We start from the raw sequence: 23,685 nt of genomic DNA on the forward strand, positions 1-23,685 counted from the left end.
TGTTATTGCTATAATTAAATACCCGTGCAACGCCGGGGCATCAGCTAGTATACTATATTGCAATAGTCCAGTTGGCTCAACACCAATGACTGAACCAGTAGTTTGAACGATGCAGTGTCAAAATAAGATCTTATACTACACAATTTCCACAGAGTATAGAAGACCTTCCGCACCAAAGCATTTACCTGATCCTGCATAGTCATGTGTTGATCTAGAGCTTAGAAGTTGATGAGGATAATTTGCATCCTCTACTTAACATGGAGATGATGCAGTGGTGAGAGCTGCAGCTAGGCTGGACCCCATTCCTGATCGGCGGGGTTTTGTGTGAGCAGTGTTTTTGGTGCTGTCAGCCTTGCTAGTCTGACAGCAGGCTGGGGGACTGTTTAGGCGCTTCAAGGATATTAGATTTGATTCAGGCATCCTGATAATTTGATCTGCGATGACAATCAATTGTGTATTCAGTAAAGCTGGGGCCAAGTTTTTACCCTCATTATATCCTGTGTGTGGTGTGTTCTATTTTATGAGAGTTAAGCTGCCCTCTGTTACTTGGAAGACAAGCTGGTGTATTTGATCATTCTCTCTGGTCTTGCAGCTCCATCATTTTGCTCACTAAGCGTTCAGTGTTTTCCCTGGTGAGTTTACTGGGTTTAGTATGTGCATCCCTGTGACAGCGACATTTAACATTAGCATTGTTTCCCATATATTGAGATCTCTGTGCTGAAGTCCAGGAAGATATGAGTGTATGGAGTTTTTGTATCTATAAATAGCAGGGTGATGTCAGCTGGATACCAGGCATTTTGGAGAGGCTAAGCCCCCCCAGTTTTCCTCCCTGCTGGGTACCGTACAGACCCAAGCAGAAGCAGAGAGACCACCACATCTGAGGCTTCCTCTCACTTCAGCCTGACGAGCCAGAAGCTCAGCGGAGAGGTCTCTCTGCCCTCAGCACAGTAGGGTAAGTGATTGTGTGCCCTCACTCTGTCCTTTCTCTGTACTGCTCCTGATGCCAGTTTGTTAAATGCATGGCCTTCCCACTGGGAGCTGTAGATCTGCTGAGGGGATGAGTAGAGGGAACGCATGTTGTGAGAGGCATTGGCCCAGATGTGGCAATGAATTCCCAGGTGCTTTAAGTTATAACTTGCTGCAGGGCTTCTCTCTGCAATTGTTGGCAATCAACAGTCTGCTCAGAATCGCTCACCGTGTCTCTGCACTATGGATTTATGTGTGTGCATCTTTCACGAGTATCCATTCTGTGTATCTTACACAAGTTCACTTTGGAGATGTACATGTGTGTATGTGTGTGTGTGCATATCTAACACAAACCTCCTAAGGCTCACTCTGGATATATATGTGTGCACCTTTCATGAGTAGTGCACCTTCTGTGTATCTTACACAAGTTCACTATGTCTTCATTCTGGGTGGGTGGGTGTTATACACAGCACAGTATAGTATCTAAGTAATCATTTGGCCAGTTTTCACTACTTTTACTCAGTTCCATCTGGTGCTTACATTTAAAAGTAAAAAGCGGAAGCAGAAGAAAGATGTAAATGATGATTCCTCAGTAAACCAAATGAAACAGCAAAAACTAGAATAGGATCTTGCTTTTGCAAACCTCAGCACACAAACGGTGCAAAAATGTTCTTGAAGATATTCAAACGGAGTTGCAATCAGATGGAAAAATGTGTTCTTCTCTGTAATTGGAACTCATTGCCAGAGGATGTGGTAAAAGCAGTTAGCATAGCTGAGTTTAAAAAAAAATGATTTGGACAAGTTCCTAGAGGAAAAGTCCATATTGAGACAGCCCTGGAATCAGTTGCATGGAATGTTGCTACCCTTTGGGATTCTGCCAGATACTTGTGACCTGGAAACAGGATACTGGACTAGATGGATCATTAGTCTGACCCGGTAGGGCTAGTCTTATGTTGTAAGATGAAGGAGCAAGTGATGATCTCGAGAGCACACTTCTAATGACAATGATGATGATAAGGAAACCAAGTGTGTCAGACAGATTCCCCTGATCAGTGCCTAAAGGCCCGATCGGAAGACGTCGGTAATATTGCAACCTGCTGGATAAAAACATTAACAAAAATTGATTTAACTGATTAACGATTACTGTGCTCTAAGGGGTCCTTTTATTAAGGTGTGCTAAATGATAATGTGCCCATACAATATGATGATGCCTTAGCATTTAGCGCGAGCTAAATATAAAAGGACCCCTAAATGCTATGATGCACATAGGAATTTAATAGGCATTTTAGCATTTAGTGAACATAAGAATTGCCGCTGCTGGGTCAGACCAGTGGTCCATCGTGTCCAGCAGTCCGCTCACGCGGTGGCCCCCAGGTCAAAGACCAGTGCTCTAAATGAGCCCAGCTTCACCTGTGTACGTTCTGGTTCAGCAGGAACTTGCCTAACTTTGCCTTGAATCCCTGGAGGGTGTTTTCCCCTATAACAGCCTCAGAAAGAACGTTGCAGTTTTCCACCACTCTCTGGGTGAAGAAGAACTTCCTTACGTTTGAACAGAATCTATCCCCTTTCAACTTTAGAGAGTGTCCTCTAGTTCTTCCTACCTTAGAGAGGGTGAACAATCTGTCTTTATCTACTAAGTCTATTCCCTTCATTATCTTGAATGTTTCGATCACGTCCCTTCTCAGTCTCCTCTTTTCAAGGGAGAAGAGGCCCATTTCTCTAATCTCTCACTGTACGGCAACTCCTCCAGCTCCTTAACCATTTTAGTCGCTCTTCTCTGGACCCTTCATGTATGGCGACCAGTGCTGGACGCAGTATTCCAGCTGAGGGCGCACCGTGGCCTGGTACAGCGGCACGATAACCTTCTCCGATCTGTTCGTGATCCCCTTCTTAATCATTCCTAGCATTCTGTTCGCCCTTTTCGCCACCGCCACACATTGCGTAGATGGCTTCATCGACTTGTCGACTAATAGTCCCAGGTCTCTCTCCGAGTACTGCACCGGACATCCTGTACTCGTGAATAAAATTGACTGTACTAAACCGGTTAGTGTGCCTTAGTAAAAGGAAGCCTAAGTAGCAGGCAGGATTAACCAATAGGCCAAGTAGGCACGTGCCTAGGGCCCAAAATGGTCAGGGGAGCCCAATGAAGGAGGGCATCAACATTGTTTTTTCCAAACGGTGATGGGCCCCTTCAGCATCGATTGGCAATGTGGGCCCCTCAATCGGCAAAGCGGGCCCCACCCCGATTGGCAATGCAGCCCCCCCCCCCCCCCCCATCGACGGAAAGTAAGACAAGCAAGCAACACGGGTAAGAAAGGCAACGGAAACTGTAATTGTGCAAGTGGTGCTGCTTGCCAAAAGCTTCCCTCTGACGCAACTTCCTGTTTCCGCCTGGGCGCATGGTGGGGTGGGGCGGGGCAGGGGGGCCCAGTGTATTTGTGTGCCTAGGGGCCCTTAACGAATTAATCCCGCCCTGCTAAGTAGCTTAACAACATTTTAAGTAGTTAAGAACAACAAACCTCAGTTGTGCAATATCATTAATTCAAAGCGATTTACAATTTAAAACAGGGTCTTAATTATTAACTAAAACCAACACAGACGGACATGACGTACCAATACATAAGGGAAGTCGGGAGAACTACAATAAGCCTAGAAAGGAAAGTACAAAAGGAGGGTAAAAAAAATTGAAAAGAAAATGAAGAATTTTTTTTAAAAAATTCAATTTCGCAGAGCCTAAGACAGAGGAAACGTGAGTTTATGCAGAGAATGAGATCAAAAGAGACTCTGATGATTAGGTCTCAAAAGCATCCTTATACAACCAGCATTTTAACAGTCCTTTCAATTTACTTAGTGATTTTTCTTCCTTAATAAATGATGGTAAGGAACTGCAAAGATCGTATCTTGTCTTGTATTTATTATACTATGTTGTGGAATTACTAGAAGGTTTTTGTCCTCTGATCTCAAACTTCTAGTAGGAATATATGGAATAACGTACCTTTCTAGGAATGACTTTCTATCCCCCAGCCAGTGTCATTCTGTTGTGCTATAATTTATTTATTGAAAAATTTATCCCCTGCCTAAAGATCTATCATTGGATAGGAAGGAAGCATTGGGGTCCTTTTACCCTGAGCTAGAGTTGCCAACTGCAGGGCGTGCTAAGGCATTCCAGGGTAAATTTGGGTGGAAGGAGGCGTATTTACTTCATTATTTTATTTGTTTTCATATTTTTAATGGTCTGCTCTTTATGGATTCATTTGTTCGTTTATTTTATGATTTGGATTTCTTATAACCTGCCTAGATCTTTAGATAGTGTGGGCTGTAAATACTATAACTAATAACGAACTAAATGGATGGAAGTGAAAGAAGTTCTAATTTGTGAGAAAGTGCAGTGCGGATGTTTTTTTTTGTGTTATAGCAGAGCTAGTGTTTGCTCTCAATGAGTTAGTTGAAATAAGCCAGGATGAATAGTTTAGCAGTGAGGGACTTTTATGAGAAACCAGGACTGAAAAGTGATAAACCAGATGAGACAACATTTTGTAGAAGATCAGTGGCAATATCCCTTGGAATCGCCACGGTCACCTCTCCTACCAAGACAATGGTCAGTTTTTACCTCTTTTGCAAACTGCAAAGAACCGAAAGGCTTTAAGAATAGCCTTACTGGGTCAGACCAATGGTCCATCAAGCCCAGTAGCCCGTTCTCACGGTGGCCAATCCAGGTCACTAGTACCTGGCCAAAACTCAAAGAGTAGCAACATTCCATGCTACCAATAAAGGCAAGCAGAGGCTTCCCCCATGTCTTAATAACAGACTATGTACTTTTCCTCCAGGAACTTGTCCAAACCTTTCTTAAAACCAGCTACGCTATCCGCTCTTACCACATTTGCGGTATGTTATGCTATGTTCATGCAGCAACTTCATCAAGTATCTCAAGCTAATCTCATTTTCACATAATTTTCATTTATATGGCGGTTGTTTATCAGATTAAAATGTGGTGGCAGCATATATTTCACCAACTACAGCAATTTATAACTATCTGTCAAGGAAAAGACTTCTACTAGAGGTGAAGACTTCTCTGATTTTCTGTCCACTGCAAAGAACAACCTTCCAGCAGCTGAATCTGAACTAAAGGAAGAGGTGAAGCGTTACCTGAAATGTTCAGACACTTCTTCCATTTCTAAAAGTGGCAAAAGCTTTTCTTAGGATCAGTATTACTTAGTTGCTCAGAACAAATTTTAGTAACAATAACTTTGAGAAACTGGTTTCTCTGTGGTATAAACTGATATGACATATTGAGAATCATAAAGTATTTAGCATTAGTTAATTAGTGATTTACAGAGACTTTTTTAAACACTAAACACATTTCTTCCTAAATGCAAAGGGTATGCAATTGATTTTACAGGAAGGCAAGTTAAAATGCTATTGAAGTAGTTAATTACTAGTTAACAACTTTTCTAGTAGTTTGTGGGTGTGTTATCTGCTTCCTGAATTTGTTCGCTGGCTTCTTCTCTACTTATCCGAATGTTATTGGGCAGACATCTACCATCCATAGTCACCAAACTCTTCTGTCGACATACACCCAGGGCTAGATTCTCAAAAATTTGCATGAAAAACCGATGGGCCACTATCACAGTCGTTATTGTAGCGATTTTAAAAAAGGGAGTCGTTCTCTAAAAAATACCCATGTAAATGAGTTTGGTGGAGAGTAGCGAAGGTTCGTTGGTGATAGCGATGGGCACATGCGCAGAATAAATGCAAAAAAAACCCCAAAATCGAACTACTGAAGTCAAGCAACCCCCTACCTGACACCCCATCCCAACAGTGGGAGAGATGCCAACTCTCTCCAGCCACCAAGCAACCCCCTCCAACACCCCACCTGTGCTTCCAACAATCCTGAGATGCACCGGGGAGGGGTATGAGGCTCTGATTGACTCAGTCTAAGGCCCTTCCTACCAAACAATGATCAGAAAGTAAGGCAGTGACAGCTCAGAACCTGTTGGCAAATTTTGGCCACAAATGTGGCATAATGAGGTTAGAGAAGTACTTGGCGATTATAGAGAATCTCTCGTAGTGATCATTTTAATATTAATGACTTCACTGTACTACTTTTGCATGACAGTACTGGAGACTGCTAGAAAACTCAGAAAAGACCTCAGTAAGCCATTTTGATAATCCACCGCTAAAATACATGCATACTAAACTGTCTGGAACCTGTTTAGTGAACACGTTAAAGGCCGATTTTAGTTTTGAGCATCTGTCCTCCAGTTTGTATTTCACTTCCACCTCCACTTCATGCAGGTTCTGTTCAGTGCAAAAGTCATTTCATTTAGGATCTTCTAGAACACAAACTAGACCTTCTCTGTTTCACAGAAACCTGACTAACTCCGATTTGTTTTCTTTCCATTCAGGTTATCAATTCTTCTCCTCTACTACGGAACAGGCAATCCTTTTCTCTCCTGAGACCATTGACTTACCTACTCTTCCCCTCTATTGGACCATATGGCTTTCCAACTTGAATCTACCCTATCTATCTTCCTTCTGATCTACTACTTACACCCTCCTCCTACATTTAACTCCCTACAGGCTTTCTTTGATGTTATCTCCCATTTTCTGAAATGTTATTAAGGAGAAATATTTGGAATCTACCTTTTCCTGTCAGGCTTGTAAAACAAGGAATGATCTTCCTTTACATTTATGACAGGTTAAATCTTAAAATCTTTTTTCAAAGATTCTTAACCATACCATACATACCTTATAATTTCTTATACTCCACAAATATCAGCAAGGATTCATTGCAATTTACAATAAGATTCCTAGACAGTAGGAGACTTAAATTATAAATGAATGAGGATCTGTAGAATTACAAGAGAGAAGAGATATATCTTTAAGAATTTTCAGAATTGATAGTAAAAAGAAAGTTGTCGTAAATATAATGGCAGACTATTCCAAACCTTTGGACCTATGGGTATCATTGTAGCCAATACAATGAAACCTTCCACCCAATGTGTGGCGGCGACCAAAAAAAACAAACAGGATGCTAGCAATTATTAAAAAAAGGGATGGTTAATAAGACAAAGAATGCTATAATGCGACCTCACCTGGAATATTGCATTCAGTTCCAGTCTCCTTATCTCAAGAAAGATATAGCGGCACTAGAAAAGGTTCACAGAAGAACGACCAAGGTGATAAAAGGGATAGAACTCCTCTTGTATGAGGAAAGGATAAAAAGGTTAGGGCTCTTCAGCTTGGAAAAGAGAAAGCTGAGAGGAGATATGACTGAAGTCTACAAAATCCTGAGTGGAGTAGAACACGTACAAGTGGATCGATATTTCACTCCGTCAAAAATTACAAAGACTAGGGGACACTCAATGAAGTTACAGGGAAATACTTTTAAAACCAATAGAACACTGGTCTTTGACTTGGGGGCCGCCGCGTGAGCACAATGGGCCACTGGTCTGACCCAGCAGCGACAATTCTTATGTTCTTATGTTCACTCAGAGAATAGTTAAGCTCTGGAATGCATTGTCAGAGGTTGTGGTAAGAGCGGATAGCATATCTGGTTTTAAGAAAGGTTTGGCAAGTTCTTGGAGGAAAAGTCCAAAGTCTGTTATTGAGAAAGACTTGGGGGAAGCCACTGTTTGCCCTGGATCGGTAGCATGGAATGTTGCTACTCTTTGGATTTTGGCCAGGTACTAATGACCTGGATTGGCCACCGTGAGATTGGGCTTCATGGACCATTGGTCTGACCCAGTAAAGCCATTCTTATGTTGATATTCGAAGGTATGAGGCTTCAATAACTTTCTCCAGTGAACTTGTTGAGGTGAAGGAAAGATCAACTTAAAGTGTTGTATTATTGAACTAGAGAAGGCGCTTGTGACCTTAATGTCCATTAGAGTTCTCTCCATATATAGCCTAGTAGACCATACAAGCAATCTTAAACTGTATCCTTTTTTCATGGGCAACCAATGTAACTTTTCAAGTAGTGGGCTAGTCTTCTCAAATCGACTTGATTCAAAAATTAACCTAGCCACAGTATTCTGAAGTACTTGCAATCTCTTTTGTTCCTTCTCTGTGATACTATAGTACAAAGAGTTGCAATAGTCCAAGTAGGGGAGCAATACAGCCTGCACAACTACCCTACAATTGGTCTGGCTCAAAACAGGTCTTATTGTTCTTAATCTAAAAAAAAAAAAAAAAAAATTGTTCAGAAAGTTAATCTGATCGCCAAAGGTTAGATAGGAATCCAGATTAACGCCTAGAACTTTTGATTTTTCTCAATTGTAAGTTTTTCTCCTATAGTTAAGGTCAGTTTCATATATGGTAGTAAGTTATAGTCGCCAAACCAGAGCACCTTGGTCTTCAGTTTATTAAGGAAGTTCTTCTTTGTCCATGTACTTAGATCATCGATAATCCTGTCAGGAATTGTAGTGTAACATAGAAACATAGAAACATAGAAAAAGCGGCAGAAAAGGGCTATAGCCCACCAAGTCTGCCCATTCCAAGTATCCCCCCCCCCTGAGTTTACTCCCTTAAAGAGTATTGTCAAGAAAGTCTTTAGTTAAACAGGGAAGGAAGATATCATCTGCGTAAGAAAATGTGTGAATTTAGAGAAGGGAGAATATCTTACCTTTGGCTCTTACATAGGCGTCAGAACGAAAGGGAAGGGGGGGGCACAGGGGAATGGCCTCACCAAAAATTGCCGATTGGCAGTATGGCTTTCCTGACTTCCCCACCTACTACCTCCCCACCACTGAAATTTAAAATCTTTGGGCAGCCGACCATGCAATGAAATCAGATTCCCGCCGTTGGCCTGCCCCGGAAGTGTTCTTTCTGCAGCGTCCTGCCTACGTGAGAAGAGGAAGTGCTGCAGAAAGAACACTTCCGGGGCAGGCTGACGGTGGGAGGCTGGCTTCATTGCACCATTGGCTACCTGAAGATTTTAAATTTCAGTAGTGAGGAGGTACTAGGTGGGGGAGTCAGGAACTGGGGACAGGTTGTACCGTAGGAACCAGCTGAGAGGGGAGGGCTGGGGTTAGGAATGAGGGAAGGACATGCTGCACAGGCTGCAGGGGGAGGGGAGTTTGGAAAGCAAGAAGGACAGATGCTCACAGGTTAGGAAGAACAGAGACTGCACGGGTTGAGGATTAGGAAGGGAGGGAAAGAGAGATGCTGCCAGAGAGTGAGGGAAGCGAAAAAGAAAATTCTTGGACATAAGTGTGTGGCGTGGGATGGAAAGAGAGATGGTATAGATGGGGAAAAGTAGAAAGAGGGAGAATTGTTGGACATGATAGTGGTGGAGAGGAGGAAGGGAAAAATGTTACACTGGGAGGGAGTAGAGATGACTCAAAGAAGGGAGAGATATTCCGGAGAAGGGTGATGGAAGGAGGGAAGAGAGAGATGTTAGACCTCGGGAAGAGTGAAGGAAGGAGAGAGAAATGCCAGACCATGGGAGAGGAGAGAGATTCCAGGCTATGGGAAGGAGAGGAGCTTTTGCACCCCCCCCAAACAAAAAATCGTTCCGCTGCCTATGGGCTCTTAGATACATATTACGGTAAACAAGGAAGGAGATAGTGGTGATCCTTGTGATACACCACATATAGCAATCCATCTATGGGATTTCATATGTTCTGTTCCCTAGGAATTCTGTGAACTATTCCATGTACAGTAAAACCTAGGATTGCAAGTAACTTGGTTTGCAAGTGTTTTGCAAGACAAGCAAAACATTTTATTAAATATTAACTTGATATACAAGCAATGTCTTGCAATACAAGTACATACAGTATACCGCCTTATCCGAACTACCACAACCAGGCAAAGGAGAACCCAGATACCATTCATGCACCCCCTAATCAGAGGTGTCAAACACAAAAAAAGTATGATGGTCTACTGGCCACACAGGCAGCGAAACTAGACTGCCAACTATCCAATCTACTGATCATGACCCCAGACTACAAAACTTTCAGAAAAGAAATAAAAACCCTGAAGTAACCCGTTGAACTCTGTAACTCTTCTGGAAATGTCCAGATAACCTCTTATGCAATCTGCCTTGAACCGCAAGGTAATGGCGGAATAAAAGTCACTAATGTAATGTATACATCATCACAACTGAGGCGATGGTTCTTCTCTCTCCGACGCTGCAAGAGTGTAGTGACTGTTCCAAATGAGTGAGGTCTTGCAATACGAGTATGTATAGTATTTTGTATTAAAGTTTTTGGGTTGTGGAAAGAATTGTCTGAGTTTCCATTATTTGTTATGGAGAAATTTGCTTTGATATACGAGTGCTTTGGATTACAAGCATGCTTCTGGAACGAATTATGCTTGCAAACCAAGGTTTTGCTGTAGTTCTAATTCACTCAGCTTTAGTAGTTATAGAGAGTGGTCCACTGCATCGAATGTGGTGAAAATGTTTTCGTTTTGATGTTGGTTCTAGCAAGAGGGATTCTGTGCTATGTGTAGCCCTGAAGCCATGCTGTGTACTATGGAGGACATCTGCCAGAAGCATTTTGCAGGCCGTGGTATTCCAGCCACTGGTTCCACCTTAGGTATCCTTTTATTAACGCGTGCTATATGCTGACATCCATTATCTTAGCATTTAGTGCGTGCAAAATCGGTCTGAGCACAAGGCCTTGGTTATGGGGGTCAGTGCAATAGCAGATATTGATTTGGGGTCTATACAAGCTTCCATGCATATATTAATCAAATTCATCAGATCTACTTGATGGCACTTCAAACATCTGCTTAATTGAAACATTACTTTTTTATTGAAAATTTGTGGGGGATAATAAAAGACATAAATCACAGAAATGATTCCGACTTTCAATTTTTTTTGCAAGATACGGCCTAAACCTTTTTAATGTATTTTTATTCATTTTCACAAGGTCGTGTTGTGCTGCAGCGGAAACTATTTACAACATTTGACATCAGCTTCGTTCAGGACACAACGCACTAACCCCCGCTTTTACTAAGGTGCGCTAATGCGTGTGCTAGTGTTTATTGCACGCTAAATCAATTAGCGCACCTTAGTAAACGAAGGCCTAAATGTCATAAGAATCTGTCGAGTTCTGTGGAAGATACAACAAAAACCATTTTGGTGTGGTTTGTTTTGATCTGCCCACAAGTCTTTCTTTGCAGATGTTGCTCCATACCCTATTGTTAGGGGTAAGCAACCTTGAAAGAGACCTGGGGGTGATGGTGGACACAACATTAAAAGCATCGTCACAGTGTGCGATAGCAGCAAAGAAAACAAACAGGATGTTAGGTATCATTAAAAAGGGCATCACAACCAGGACGAAGGAAGTCATCATGCCGCTGTATCGTGCAATGGTGCGCCTGCACCTGGAATACTGTGTCCAGTACTGGTCACCGTACCTCAAGAAGGACATGGCAGTACTTGAGGGGGTCCAGAGAAGAGCGACTAAATTGATAAAAGGTATGGAAAACTTTTCATACGCTGACAGGTTGAAAATGCTGGGGCTTTTCTCCCTAGAAAAGAGGAGACTTAGAGGAGACATGATAGAAACCTTCAAGATCCTGAAGGGCATAGAGAAGATAGACAGGGACAGATTCTTCAGATTGTGGGGAACCACAAGTACTAGGGGTCACTCGGAGAAATTGAAAGGGGACAGGTTTAGGACAAATGCTAGGAAGTTCTTTTTTACCCAGAGAGTGGTGGACACATGGTACGCGCTTCTGGAGGTTGTGATAGGCCAGAGCACAGTACAGGGGTTCAAGGAAGGTTTGGATAAGTTCCTGAAGGATAAGGGGATTGAGGGGTACAGATAGAAGCAGAGGTAGGTTATATAAATGGTCAGGAACCACTTCACAGGTCATAGACCTGATGGGCCGCCGCAGGAGCAGACTGCTGGGCGCGATGGACCTCTGGTCTGACCCAGTGGAGGCAACTTCTTATGTTCTTATGTTCTTATGAACTGTGTTTGGAACCTTCTTTCCCAATAATTAGCACCTTCCTTTTCTTCATTGAAGGAGAGCTTTAGTAAGTCCATGCACACTCTTTTTCACACATCCTACCTTAGTATGTTGGTAGCTAATATTTAAAATCTGTTCTCCTCTGTAATTAATTGTACTTAACTGCCTGGAATGTCCTCCCGAGGGAGGTGGTGGAGAGGAAAACTGTGATGGAATTCAAAAAGGGGTGGGATGAACACAGATGATACGAATGGACAATCTTTCATGGTCTGAATGCCGCAAATGAGATGGTTTCGATAGGCTGGCATGAGCGTCAACGGCAACTCAAGTAGTTGGACCCTAAGGAGACATGATCGAGACGTTCAAATATGTCACAGGCCGTATCGAGGTGGAAAGGACCCACGGCAACAAGAGGGCATCCGTTGAAAATCAGGTGTGGGAAATTTCATGGCGACACCAGAAAATATTTCTTCACCGAAAGGGTGGTTGATCGCTGGAATAATCTTTCACAACAGGTAATTGAGGCCAGCAGCATGCCAGATTTTAAGAAAAGATGGGATTGGCATGTGGGATCTCTTCATGGAGGTAGTTAGGGGGTGGGCCATTAGTGTGGGCAGACTAGATGGGCCGTGGCCCTTTTCTGCCGTCATGTTCTATGTTTCTAAGGACAGAAATAACAAAGAAAAAAGACATTTAAATTTAATCATGAAATTGTAAAATGGATGGACTGTTTCTATTTGTAACTTAGGCCTCCTTTTGCTTGTTCGTCTCTCTGACCCTATTTAATTTGTTCTATAAACCACTTAAATATTTTTATTTGCAGTATGTGTCAAATCGCATCTTTTACAAGCAGTTCTCATTCTGTGCATCCTACAAACGTTCACTATGCTCTTGCTCTGCATGTATACATCGCTGTAAGCTTACTAAGGGCTCCTTTTACGAAGGCACGTTAGGGCCTTAACGCATGGAATAGCACATACTAAAATGCCATGTGCGCCAGCTGCTACCGCCTCCTCTTGAGCAGGCGGTAGTTTTTCGGCTAGTGCGCGCTATAGCGTGCGCTAATCCGATGCATGCACTAAAAACGCTAGCACACCTTCATAAAAGGAGCCCTAAGTGTGCCTTAGGCTAGCTAAGTTAAATGTTTGTATCTTTTTAAGGTTCACTAATCCTTCTGGATGTATGTATAATAATAATAATAATAATCACTTTATTCTTCTATACCGCCACAATCTTGCGACTTCTAGGCGGTTTACAATCAAGAGTGCTGGACATTCAGGGAAATACAGAGATCAGAGACCTCAGGAGGCAATGGCACAAGTCAAACCTTCTCTCTAGGGCAGTGGTCTCATACTCGCGGCCCACCAGGTCCTATTTTGAGGCCCTCGGAATGTTTATCATAATCACAAAAGGTAAAAAAAGCAGTTTCTTGATCATAAATACAATATTATTCTTAAGACTTAGCCAAAAGGAAAGATTTATAAACTATAAAGAGTTGGACCTCATTTCTTTAATAAGACATGAACTATTTTTTCTGAGGCCCTCCAAGTACTGACAAAAATCCCAAATGTGGCCCTGCAAAGGGTTAGAGTTGGAGACCACAAACCCACCTTGCCCTCTTACTGATGTGGGAGTGTGTTTCTCAGCAAAACAGAGAAGAAAAGACCTCCACAAAGACAACACAAAGTGGAAATGGCAAAGAAAGGATTTGTGTTAATCGTACTGTCTGTGCTATATAGAAAGAAAAAGAAGCCTAGTGGAATATAGGCAGAATCTTTTCTCATTCTACAGTGGGACGGAGGGTAATGTGAACACGTGGAGGGGCATTTTCATAACATACGTCTAAGTCTGATCCGAACACATGGCGCTAGACGTCCAAAGTTGGCAGTAAGAAAATGCCTGTTTTCAAAAGGCAAACCACCATACGTCTAGAAATATACTGTATATATATAATCCCCTATCTGGACGCCCAGACCACCAGGACTTTATACCAAAATTTTGTCCAAGTCTCAAACACTCAGAACAAGACCATTTGGATGTGGGAAGGTCCATGGCTACCCAGGCATCAGATAAACATCTCACCAGAATTCCCTTCTAGGTTATGAAAGCAATGGAAGTAAGGCAGACAGACTGAGATATCTGGCCTTTACTTCCTCAGGAAGTCTCATTTTATTACTACTTTTTGGCTTTTCTGTAGTTCTCCACTTTTTTATCCCAGTTCAGCTGTGCCACACCCCTATCATTGCACTCTTCACACAGAGGCCAAGATAGAGACAGTCTTAGCTCTCATCTTAGGCCTAGGCCAAAGCCTGCTCCTGACTGAATCCCTCAGGCCGTACAATGGATATAGGCACAATTGGCTTCATTGTAATGATAGTGGGCCTTTTTCAGACTTGCTCATAAAGGAGTTTTCTAAAGATCATGGCTATTGTAATAAGAATGAGTCAGATTTCTTAGATCTTGATCATAAGAGGCCCAGACAGATGGACGTACCTTGGCAGGTCTCAGCTTCTTCCTGCTGCTGGTGGACAGTGAGAGCACTGTAAGGAGAGGGGCAGTAGATACTTCTCTATCCTACACATTATTATCTCAGTTCAAAAGTCAGTGGCAAGTGGCAGCCAAGAGCCTCTCTCATGTTTCCTTTCTTCTCTTCTCCATACAGGGAGAAACATGCTGGGACAAATGTTATCACCTGAAGCCCTGGAGAAAGAGAGGAAGAAGCAGGCATTAGCCATCATGAAGGAAGTGCATGGAACAGGTAGCCAACCCCTCCCCTTACTAACTTCACACTTTTAGCTCTCTGAAGTCACTGGGTCAGCTGAGAGCTCAGCCAGAAATAATAGAAAGGGGTGTCTCGCAGCCCGGGTAATTAATCCCTTTGTCTTGTTCCTTTACATCTATAAGTTATTTTCAGAGGAACAGCTGTCCTGCAGGAATGAGGCTGGTGGAACAGCTGAAGTACATTCCCCTTGGATCCCCTTACAGTGGTTTATTAGGGTTTAACTCCATCTCCAGTCTCCTCCCTGCAGCACCGCCACTGTTTCAGAAGAGGAATCAGTCCTCTGCATGGTTTCTGAATTTTCTTGAGGCCTTCTCAGACCTGTCCTGGAGGACCCCCACCCCCTCCACCTTTCGAAGATATGAACCTGTGAAACCGTATGCACTGTAGACTTGGTATATTCAAAGTGATCTCATGTATATTCATGAGTGACTTGCTCTGGGGTCCTCAGGACGGGCCTGGGAAGCTCCGAGAGAGACAAAAAGTGGAATTGGCACAGATGGGAAATACCAGCAAGTTCAAGGTAAGTTACATGCAAATACAGCAGGTAGTTTCCTGTCCCCAGTGTTCACAATCTAAGTTTGTATCTGATTTGCCCAAGGACACAAAGAGCGGTGGTAGGATTTGAACCCAGCTTTCCTAGCTCTCAGCTCACTGCTCTAATTAGGCTACTCCTTATTTCTCTATTTGCTAAAATCTCAACCTCAGCCACTGACCAATGCTAGGGAAATATTCATTTGTTCAGGTAAACTGCAGTTTGAACTTATCCAGATACTGGTGCTATTTAAAACAGTAGCAGATAAGTAAGCAGCCTGTTTATCTAGAGAGTGACACACTTACACACACATACACACACCCCTATTACAAAACTGTAGCTTGGTTTTTAGTGCTGGCCGCAGTGGTAACAGCTCCGATGTGAATAGAAATTCTTTACACATCGGAGCTAATACTACTGCAGCCAGAGCCATAAATTGTGCCAAAGTTTTTGTAAAAAAACAAAAACAGGTGGTGCTGATGGTAAGGGGGGAGGGGGGGTTAGTGGACTGAAAATTGCCACAAACAGGATAAGTGGAAAATCTGCCCTTAACTGTTACTAACCTGGCCGTACCGAGGAAGTCTGTCTGGATATGTCTAAATAATGCTCCAGAAAATCCAGATATGCACCTGTAACATAATAGCAGATTTCTAGACCGCATGCGGTTAACAAGAGATTATGCTATGGGAAAAGTGGTCATACTCATTTGCCTGGGACTGCGCTGACCTCTCCTCTCTGTTCTCTTGTCCCTTTCACCCCATCACCTCACTGGCTTCTCTGGACTAGATGCATAAAACACAGTTAAGACTGGGCCAATTTCTAAACTACGATTGAGGTTCAAACAGCAGAGGGCAGTCATCATCCCATCCGATTGCTCGCTTAGAAACCAGCTTTCACACGTGCGCAGAACCAGTTTGGGGAAGCCCCAAGAGCTGAGCAGCAGAGGAACCCACAAAGCAGCCTCCTGCCACCCAGCTCTCTTTTTTTAATGGCACAGTGTGTCTTATTCTCCTGGGAGGACATCAGAATGAGCCCTTCAAATTGAACACGAGGGATTGTGGGCTCATCTACAGAGGAACTGCCTCATACATCATTTAGTCCTGTTTTGTAGAATCAGATAATAGAAATCATTTTCAAACATTCACACCAGGGGAAAAGGAGCAAAGGGTTTTACACACTCACAATATCTGTTCCCATTTAAAGAAAAAAGCGAGCTACCCCCACCCTGATGATGGTCCCACCCGATGACACCCCTATGAACCCGGAACCAAAATAAGAACCTAAGACTAGCCTTACTGGGTCAGACCAATGGTCCAGTAGCCCGTTCTCACGGTGGCCAATCCACGTCACTAGTACACAAGGAGTAGCAATATTCCACGCTACCAATACAGGGCAAGAGGGATGCCCATGCCTTCCTGCTGCCACAAACTCCGCCCCCCCCCCCCCCACATGCCAACCAACCCCCCACCCCTTGCAGGACTCCAGTCCCTGTACTTCAATAAAAATCATCAGAAGGAATGCCCACTTCCTCCTGCCACCGTGACAGCCCCACCCCCCCCGGCCAGGACCCTTGATCTGACGCCTCTTCTTTTCCTGATTTTAGAAAAAATCTTCCGGAGGGATGTCCACTCCCTCCTGCCACCGGATGCCCCCCGGCCCCCGAACCACCTCCGTACCTCTACATTAAGATGACAGCAGGCCCACCACTACAAAATGGTGGGCCTTTCCCTTCCTGGTGCATCCTGGGATGTATGGGGAGAGGTCTTAGGTGTCTGAGCCAATCAGGACCTTAGGCTCTTCCCTCTGTATCCCAGGATGCACCAGGTAGGGGGCCTAAGGCCCAGATTGGCTCACAGTGAGCCCTCTGCACAGTGAGCTGTCTCAAAGCAATGGATCTATATTCAAATTTGAAGTTTATTAAGGGATTTTATATCCTGCTTATCAAAAATGAATGCCTAAGGCTAAGCAGCTTATATTCTATGGTTAAACATTAAAATGCATTATCTATGCGGGAAAATTAGGGAAATCTCTTTTCTTCAAAATCACTGAGCTTTGGAATAACCTTCCTGCCCTGCTGCAGAATCTGGGCTCCTTCCAATTATTCCGAAAGCATCTGAAAACTTGGCTATTCTCAAAAATGTAAATCTCGCTACCCTTTTTATAATCACTAACTCTTATTATGTTTTTCCTTCCTTATATTAAAGTTCCTGTAAATCGTGCCGACCTCTATCTTTATGAAGAGGATGCGGTATATAAACTTAAGGGTTAGTTTAGTTTAAACATAGAAACATGATGGCAGATAAAGGCCAAATGGCCCATCTAGTATACCCATCCACAGTAACGATTTTCTCTTTCTCTCTCTGAGAGATCCCACGTGCCTATCCCAGGCCCTCTTGAATTCAGACAGTCCCTGTTTCCACCACCTCTTCTGGGAGACTATTCCATGCATCTGCCACCCTTTCTGTAAAAAAGTATTTCCTTAGATTACTCCAGAGCTTATCACCTCTTAACTTCAACCTATGCTCTCTCATTCCAGAGTTTCCTTTCAAATTAAAGAGACTCGACTCATACGTATTTACATTACGTAAGTATTTAAACGTCTCTATCATATCTCCCCTCTCCCGCCTGTCCTCCAAAGTATACAGATTGAGATCTTTAAGTCTGTCCCCATTCTCTTTATGATGAAGACCACACACCATTTTAGTAGCCTTTCTCTGGACCGACTCCATCCTTTATATACTTTTTTGAAGGTGCGTTCTCCAGAATTGTACACAATGTTCTAAATGAGGTCTCACCAGAGTCTTATACAGGGGCATCAGTACCTACTTTTTTCTACTGGCCATACTTCTCCCTATGCAACCTAGCATCCTTCTAGCTTTCGCTGTCACCTTTTCAACCTCTTCGGCCACCTTAAGATCATCAAAAGAAATACAGCAGCACAATATTTGACTTCCCATTCCTATTCATTCTTTCCATTACTGTTTTCTTTTCTCAACTTTATTGTAGTTCCTCCTTCTTCCCTCTTATAATCAGTCTGGTTTGTTCATGGTCTATGTAGTCATCTCCTCCATCCTTTCTCTATTAGACCCCCACCCTCCATCAACATTCTGATTCATTCCTTTATTATCTCCAATATCGACTACTACAATGCTTTGTATCAAGGAATTACACAAAAGGAAACTCGCTGGCTTCAACTATTACAAAACACGACAATCAAACTAATTTATAAAGCTAATAAATTCGACCATGTGACTCCCCTCTTGTTCAAAGCCCACTGGCTACTCGTACTTCATCGCATCACTTATAAAATACTTCTGTTAACATTTTAAACCAAGCAGTCCAATTCTCCTGCATTTATCAATAAACTCCTCATCCCACATGCTACCCGGAATCTGCGTTCCACTACTCAGTATCTACTATTCGCAAATTATTTCTTGACTCTACCTGCACAGCCCCCACTCTATGGAACTCCCTTCCGTCAGATCTAAGCCAAGAAACTTCTCAAATCTATTTAAAGATGCCTCCTCATTTTGACATGCTTTATTAAACAGGAGCCCTAACAGCTTCTATGCAGGTGGCAGTACCACATCAAAACCCTTCTTTGGAAGCAATCCATACCCTACCTCAATGTCTCAACCCCTCCCTTTTATGATTTTATTTTCTTATTGTACTTATATTCTCACCTGTTCCCACTTCTCACTTTTGTACCAGTAAGTCAATTTGTTTTGTTGCCCGTCCACTTTTTATTTTCAAGTTTTTATTTCATTTTGACAGTATTTTGATAATTGTAAACTGTTTAGGTATGTTTTTGATAAACGGTATATCAAAGATTAAATAAACTTGAAACTTGTTTTAAATTTTTTATATACTCCTATTTTATTCCTATTATTTCATTTTATTACTATTGTATTCTCGCCTAGAATTATGATAAGCGTATAATCAAATTTTAAATAAACTATGAACTATGAAACTATTCTTTATTCAGTATGATGTAAGGCAGGGGTGTCCAATGTCGGTCCTCGAGGGCCGCAATCCAGTCGGGTTTTCAGGATTTCCCCAATTAATATGCATGAGATCTATTTGCATGCACTGCTTTCAATGCATATTCATTGGGGAAATCCTGAAAACCCGACTGGATTGTGGCCCTCGAGGACCGACATTGGACACCCCTGATGTAAGTGATAAAGTTAGATGAATAGAGGGAAGAGCCAAAGAGGATAACAGGATGATTCTTATGAAAGGTCTGTTGAAAGGAGAGCCAGAGAGGTGAAAACGGTGTTCCTCTAAACCACAGGTGTCAAAGTCGGTCCTCGAGGGCCGGAATCCAGTCGGGTTTTCAGGATTTCCCCAATGAATATGCATGAGATCTATGTGCATGCACTGCTTTCAATGCATATTCATTGGGGAAATCCTGAAAACCCGACTGGATTACGGCCCTCGAGGAGGGACTTTGACACCCCTGCTCTAAACAAAGGTGGCCCAAACAGCCATGTGGCCATAAACCATGTGGCCAGACGTGTGGTTAGAGGGGAGCTCCAGCAGAGGGAAAACAGCAAGACAGCTAAGGCTCACAGGAAGTGCAGGAAGCCCACCAGAAAAAAGGAGGGGGCACTAGAGAGAGACCAATCAGAGCTAAAGATAGCCAGGAAGTAGAGTCCAAGTTTAGCTGAGAAGGAAAACAGACCAATGGAAATACAGTTTATACACTTTCTCAGACTACATTTTCCACAATCCTTGTCTCACATGTTCAGGCAAGAAATAACTAACACTAAGGTCCTAAAACAACACTTAATTACATACAGCATATTTTACAGCCCAGTTAGGACAGGGTAAGGCTGCAGGAGGCATAACAAATTTGGCTTTTTCTTCATCAGCTTTTACATATTCCTCCCCTTCACCTTTAAGTCTCACAAAGCCACTTTTGCACTTCTTCCTATCACTAATATATCTAAAAAATGTCTTGTCTCCCCGTTTTACCATGCCAGCTATTTTTTCTTCTATTTGCTTGTTTGCTTTCCTGACTACAAGACCAGCCTCTCTTAACTTTTCCAGATATTTTTGCCTGTCTTCCTCTTTCTGCGATCTTTTGTAGTTTATGAAAGCTAACCTCTTATTCCTTACCTTCTCAGCTACTACTTTTGAGAACCAAAGCAGCCTTCTTTTCCTCTTACTTATACTTACTTGCCTCACAAAAAGGTTTGTTGCCCTTACAATCGCTCCTTTCAGTTTTGGCCACCATCTGAACAAAGTTTTTTTTAAATCTAGAACCTTTGCTTTTGAATGATCCCTCTCTATACCCATGTTAATATTAAACTGTACCATGCAGTGATCACTGGATGCCAGATGATCTCCCACTGTAACATCAAAAACATCTTCCTCGTTTGTAAGCACTAAGTCCAGTATGATCCCATCCTGCGTGGGTTCCATTACCAACTGCTGGAACGGTTCTCTTTATAGAACATAAGAAGTTGCCTCCACTGGGTCAGACCAGAGGTCCATCGCGCCCAGCAGTCCGCACCCGCGGCGACCCATCAGGTCCATGACCTGTCAGGTTTTCTTGATTTAGCCCTATATCCCCTTATTTTTCTATCTATATTCTTTCTATACCCTATCTACCTCTATCTGTACCCCTCAATCCCCCTATCCTTCAGGAATCTATCCAATCCCTCTTTGAATCCCCGTAGTGTACTCTGCCCGATCACATCCTCTGGGAGCGTGTTCCATGTGTCCACAACCCGCTAAGTGAAGAAGAACCTCCTGGCGTTAATTCTAAACCTGTCTCCTTTCAGTTTCTCCGAGTGCCCCCTTGAACTTGTGGTTCCCCGTAGTCTGAAGAATCTTTCCTTGTCTACCTTCTCTATGCCTTTCATGATCTTGAAAGTTTCTATCATGTCTCCTCTAAGTCTCTGCTTCTCCAGGGAGAAGAGCCCCAGCTTGACCAGCCTGTCAGCGTATGAACAGCCTTCCATACCTTTTATCATTTTTGTCGCTCTTCTCTGGACCCGTTCATGTATCGCCATGTCCTTCCTGAGGTATGGTGACCAATACTGGACACAGTATTCCAGATGCGGGCGCACCATCGCTCGATACTTGTCTAACCTTCTCTTGAATCCCTGGAGGGTGCTTTCCCCTCTGGAAGAATATTCCAGATTTCTACCACTCTCTGGGTGAAGAAGAACTTCTTTATGTTTGTACGGAATCTATCCCCTTTTAATTTTAGAGAGTGCCCTCTCGTTCTCTCCACCTTGGAGAGGGTGAACAATCTCTCTTTCTCTCCTAAGTCTATTCCCTTCATTATCTTGAATGTTTTGATCATGTCCCCTCTCATTCTACTCTTTTCAAGGGAGAAGAGGCCCAGTTTCTCTAATCACTCACTGTATGGCAAGTCCAACAGTCCCTTAACCATTTTTGTCGCTCTTCTCTGGACCCTCTCGAGTAGTACTATGTCCTTTTTCATGTACGGCGACCAGTGTTGGACGCAGTATTCCAGGTGGGGGCCCACCATGGCCCGGTACAGCGGCATGATAACCTTCTTCGATCTGTTTGTGATCCCCTTCTTAATCATTCCTAGCATTCTGTTCACCCTTTTCGCTGTGCATTCCACGGACGGCTTCATTGATTTGTCTACAAGAACTCCCAAGTCTCTTTGTTGGAGGGTCTCTCCGAGTACTTCACCGGACATCCTGTTTTCATGTATATGATTTTTGTTACCGACATGCATCACCTTACACTTATCCATGTTGAACCTCATTTGACCACGTTGAACCTATTGACCACTACCACAGACTACAAAGCCTTCAAAAAAGAAATAAAAACCCTTCTATTCATAAAACACATAAAACTGAACTAACACCTGCATCACCTGCAACTACTACATATGAACTTCTAATATCAAGGCAACTCAGATGTAATCCTTAACAACTCAAAGAAATGTACAAACTACTCCCTAAATACTTCTAATCTCCGAACAAATCATTTGTAATCCACCTTGAACCGTGCTTGAACCGCCTTGAACCGTGCAAAGTAATGGCGGAATAGAAATCCCTAATGTAATGTAATGTAATTTGCCATTTCATGGCCCATTCCTCGAGTGTGTTTATGTATCGTTGTAGGTCTTCACAATCCTTCTGTGTCCTCACTACTTTGTATCGTCCGCAAATTTAATCACCTCGCTCGTTGTACAAATTTCCAGGTCGTTTATAAATATGTTGAAGAGCACGGGCCTGAGCACCGAACTCTGCGGCACTCCACTTGTGATGCTATTTCAGTCCGAGTATTGTCCATTTACCCCCACTCTCTGTTTCCTAACCACCAACCAGTTTTTAATCCACGTGAGTATATCACCCTCAATTCCATGGCTCGCAATTTTTCGAAGTAGTCGTTCATGAGGGACCTTGTCGAATGCCTTCTGAAAATCCAGATATACAATGTCAACCGGATCACCCTTGTCTATCTGCTGGTTTACTCCCTCAAAGAAGTGCAGCAAGTTTGTCAAGCAAGATCTTCCTTTACTGAAGCCGTGCTGCCTGATCCTCATCAGATTATGTCCATCTAGGTGATCAATGATGCGGTCCTTTATCAGCGCCTCTACCACTTTCCCGGTACCGAGGTCAGACTCACCGGTCTGTAGTATCCTGATTCTCCCCTCAAACTTTCTTGAAGATCGGCGTAACATTCTCCACTTTCCAGTCTTCCGGGATCCTTCACGATTTGGTGGTGAACGGTACCCCAATCCAAAGCATCGGACGTGATCAGTGGAGTGCCGCAGGGCTTGGTCCTGGGCCCGATTCTATTTAACTTATTCATAAGAGATATGATGCAAGGACTTAGAGGAAGGGTATCACTGTTCGCCGACGACGCCAAACTTTGCAACATAGTAGGCAAAAGCTTATTACCTGATAATATGACACACGACCTACTGTTGCTGGAACAATGGTCAACTACTTGGCAGCTAGGCTTCAATGCTAAAAAATGCAAGATAATGCACCTGGGTAAGAGAAACCCGCGAAGAACTTATGTACTAAATGATGAGACCTTGGTTAGGACCACGGCGGAACGCGACATAGGGGTGATCATTAGTGAGGACATGAAGGTTGCCAATCAAGTGGAGAAGACTTCCTCCAGGGCAAGACAAATGATGGGGTGTATCCGCAGAGGTTTCGTCAGCAGGAGACCTGAAGTTATGATGCCGTTGTACAGAGTCATGGTGAGGCCTCACTTGGAGTACTGTGTTCAGTTTTGGAGACCACACTACCGAAAGGACGTGCTGAGGATCGAGTCGGTTCAGCGAACAGCCACCAGGATGGTCTTGGGGCTCAAGGATCTCACGTTTGAAGAAAGATTTAAAAAATTGCGGCTGTACTCACTTGAGGCAAGAAGAGAACGGGGAGATATGATTGAAACATATAAGTACATCACGGGACGCATCGAGTCAGAAGATGATATCTTCTGGCTCATGGGACCCTCGACCACCAGAGGGCAT

The 23,685-nt window shown here is 43.1% G+C and overlaps 1 protein-coding gene across 1 annotated transcript in view; it reads left to right on the forward strand.

Annotated features, from left to right (window-relative positions):
- The first annotated feature begins 796 nt into the window (after positions 1-796).
- Positions 797-23,685, forward strand: part of MYOZ2 (myozenin 2) — a 62,065-nt gene continuing 39,176 nt past the window's right edge. The window contains exons 1-2 of the mRNA XM_033938059.1: positions 797-952; positions 14,552-14,647. Coding sequence (XP_033793950.1) covers positions 14,560-14,647 — 88 coding nt within the window. The 5' untranslated portion in view covers positions 797-952; positions 14,552-14,559. The remainder of the gene's footprint in view (positions 953-14,551; positions 14,648-23,685) is intronic.

This window comes from Geotrypetes seraphini, chromosome 1, assembly GCF_902459505.1.
Source record: "Geotrypetes seraphini chromosome 1, aGeoSer1.1, whole genome shotgun sequence".
In the NCBI taxonomy this organism is placed as follows: domain Eukaryota; kingdom Metazoa; phylum Chordata; class Amphibia; order Gymnophiona; family Dermophiidae; genus Geotrypetes; species Geotrypetes seraphini.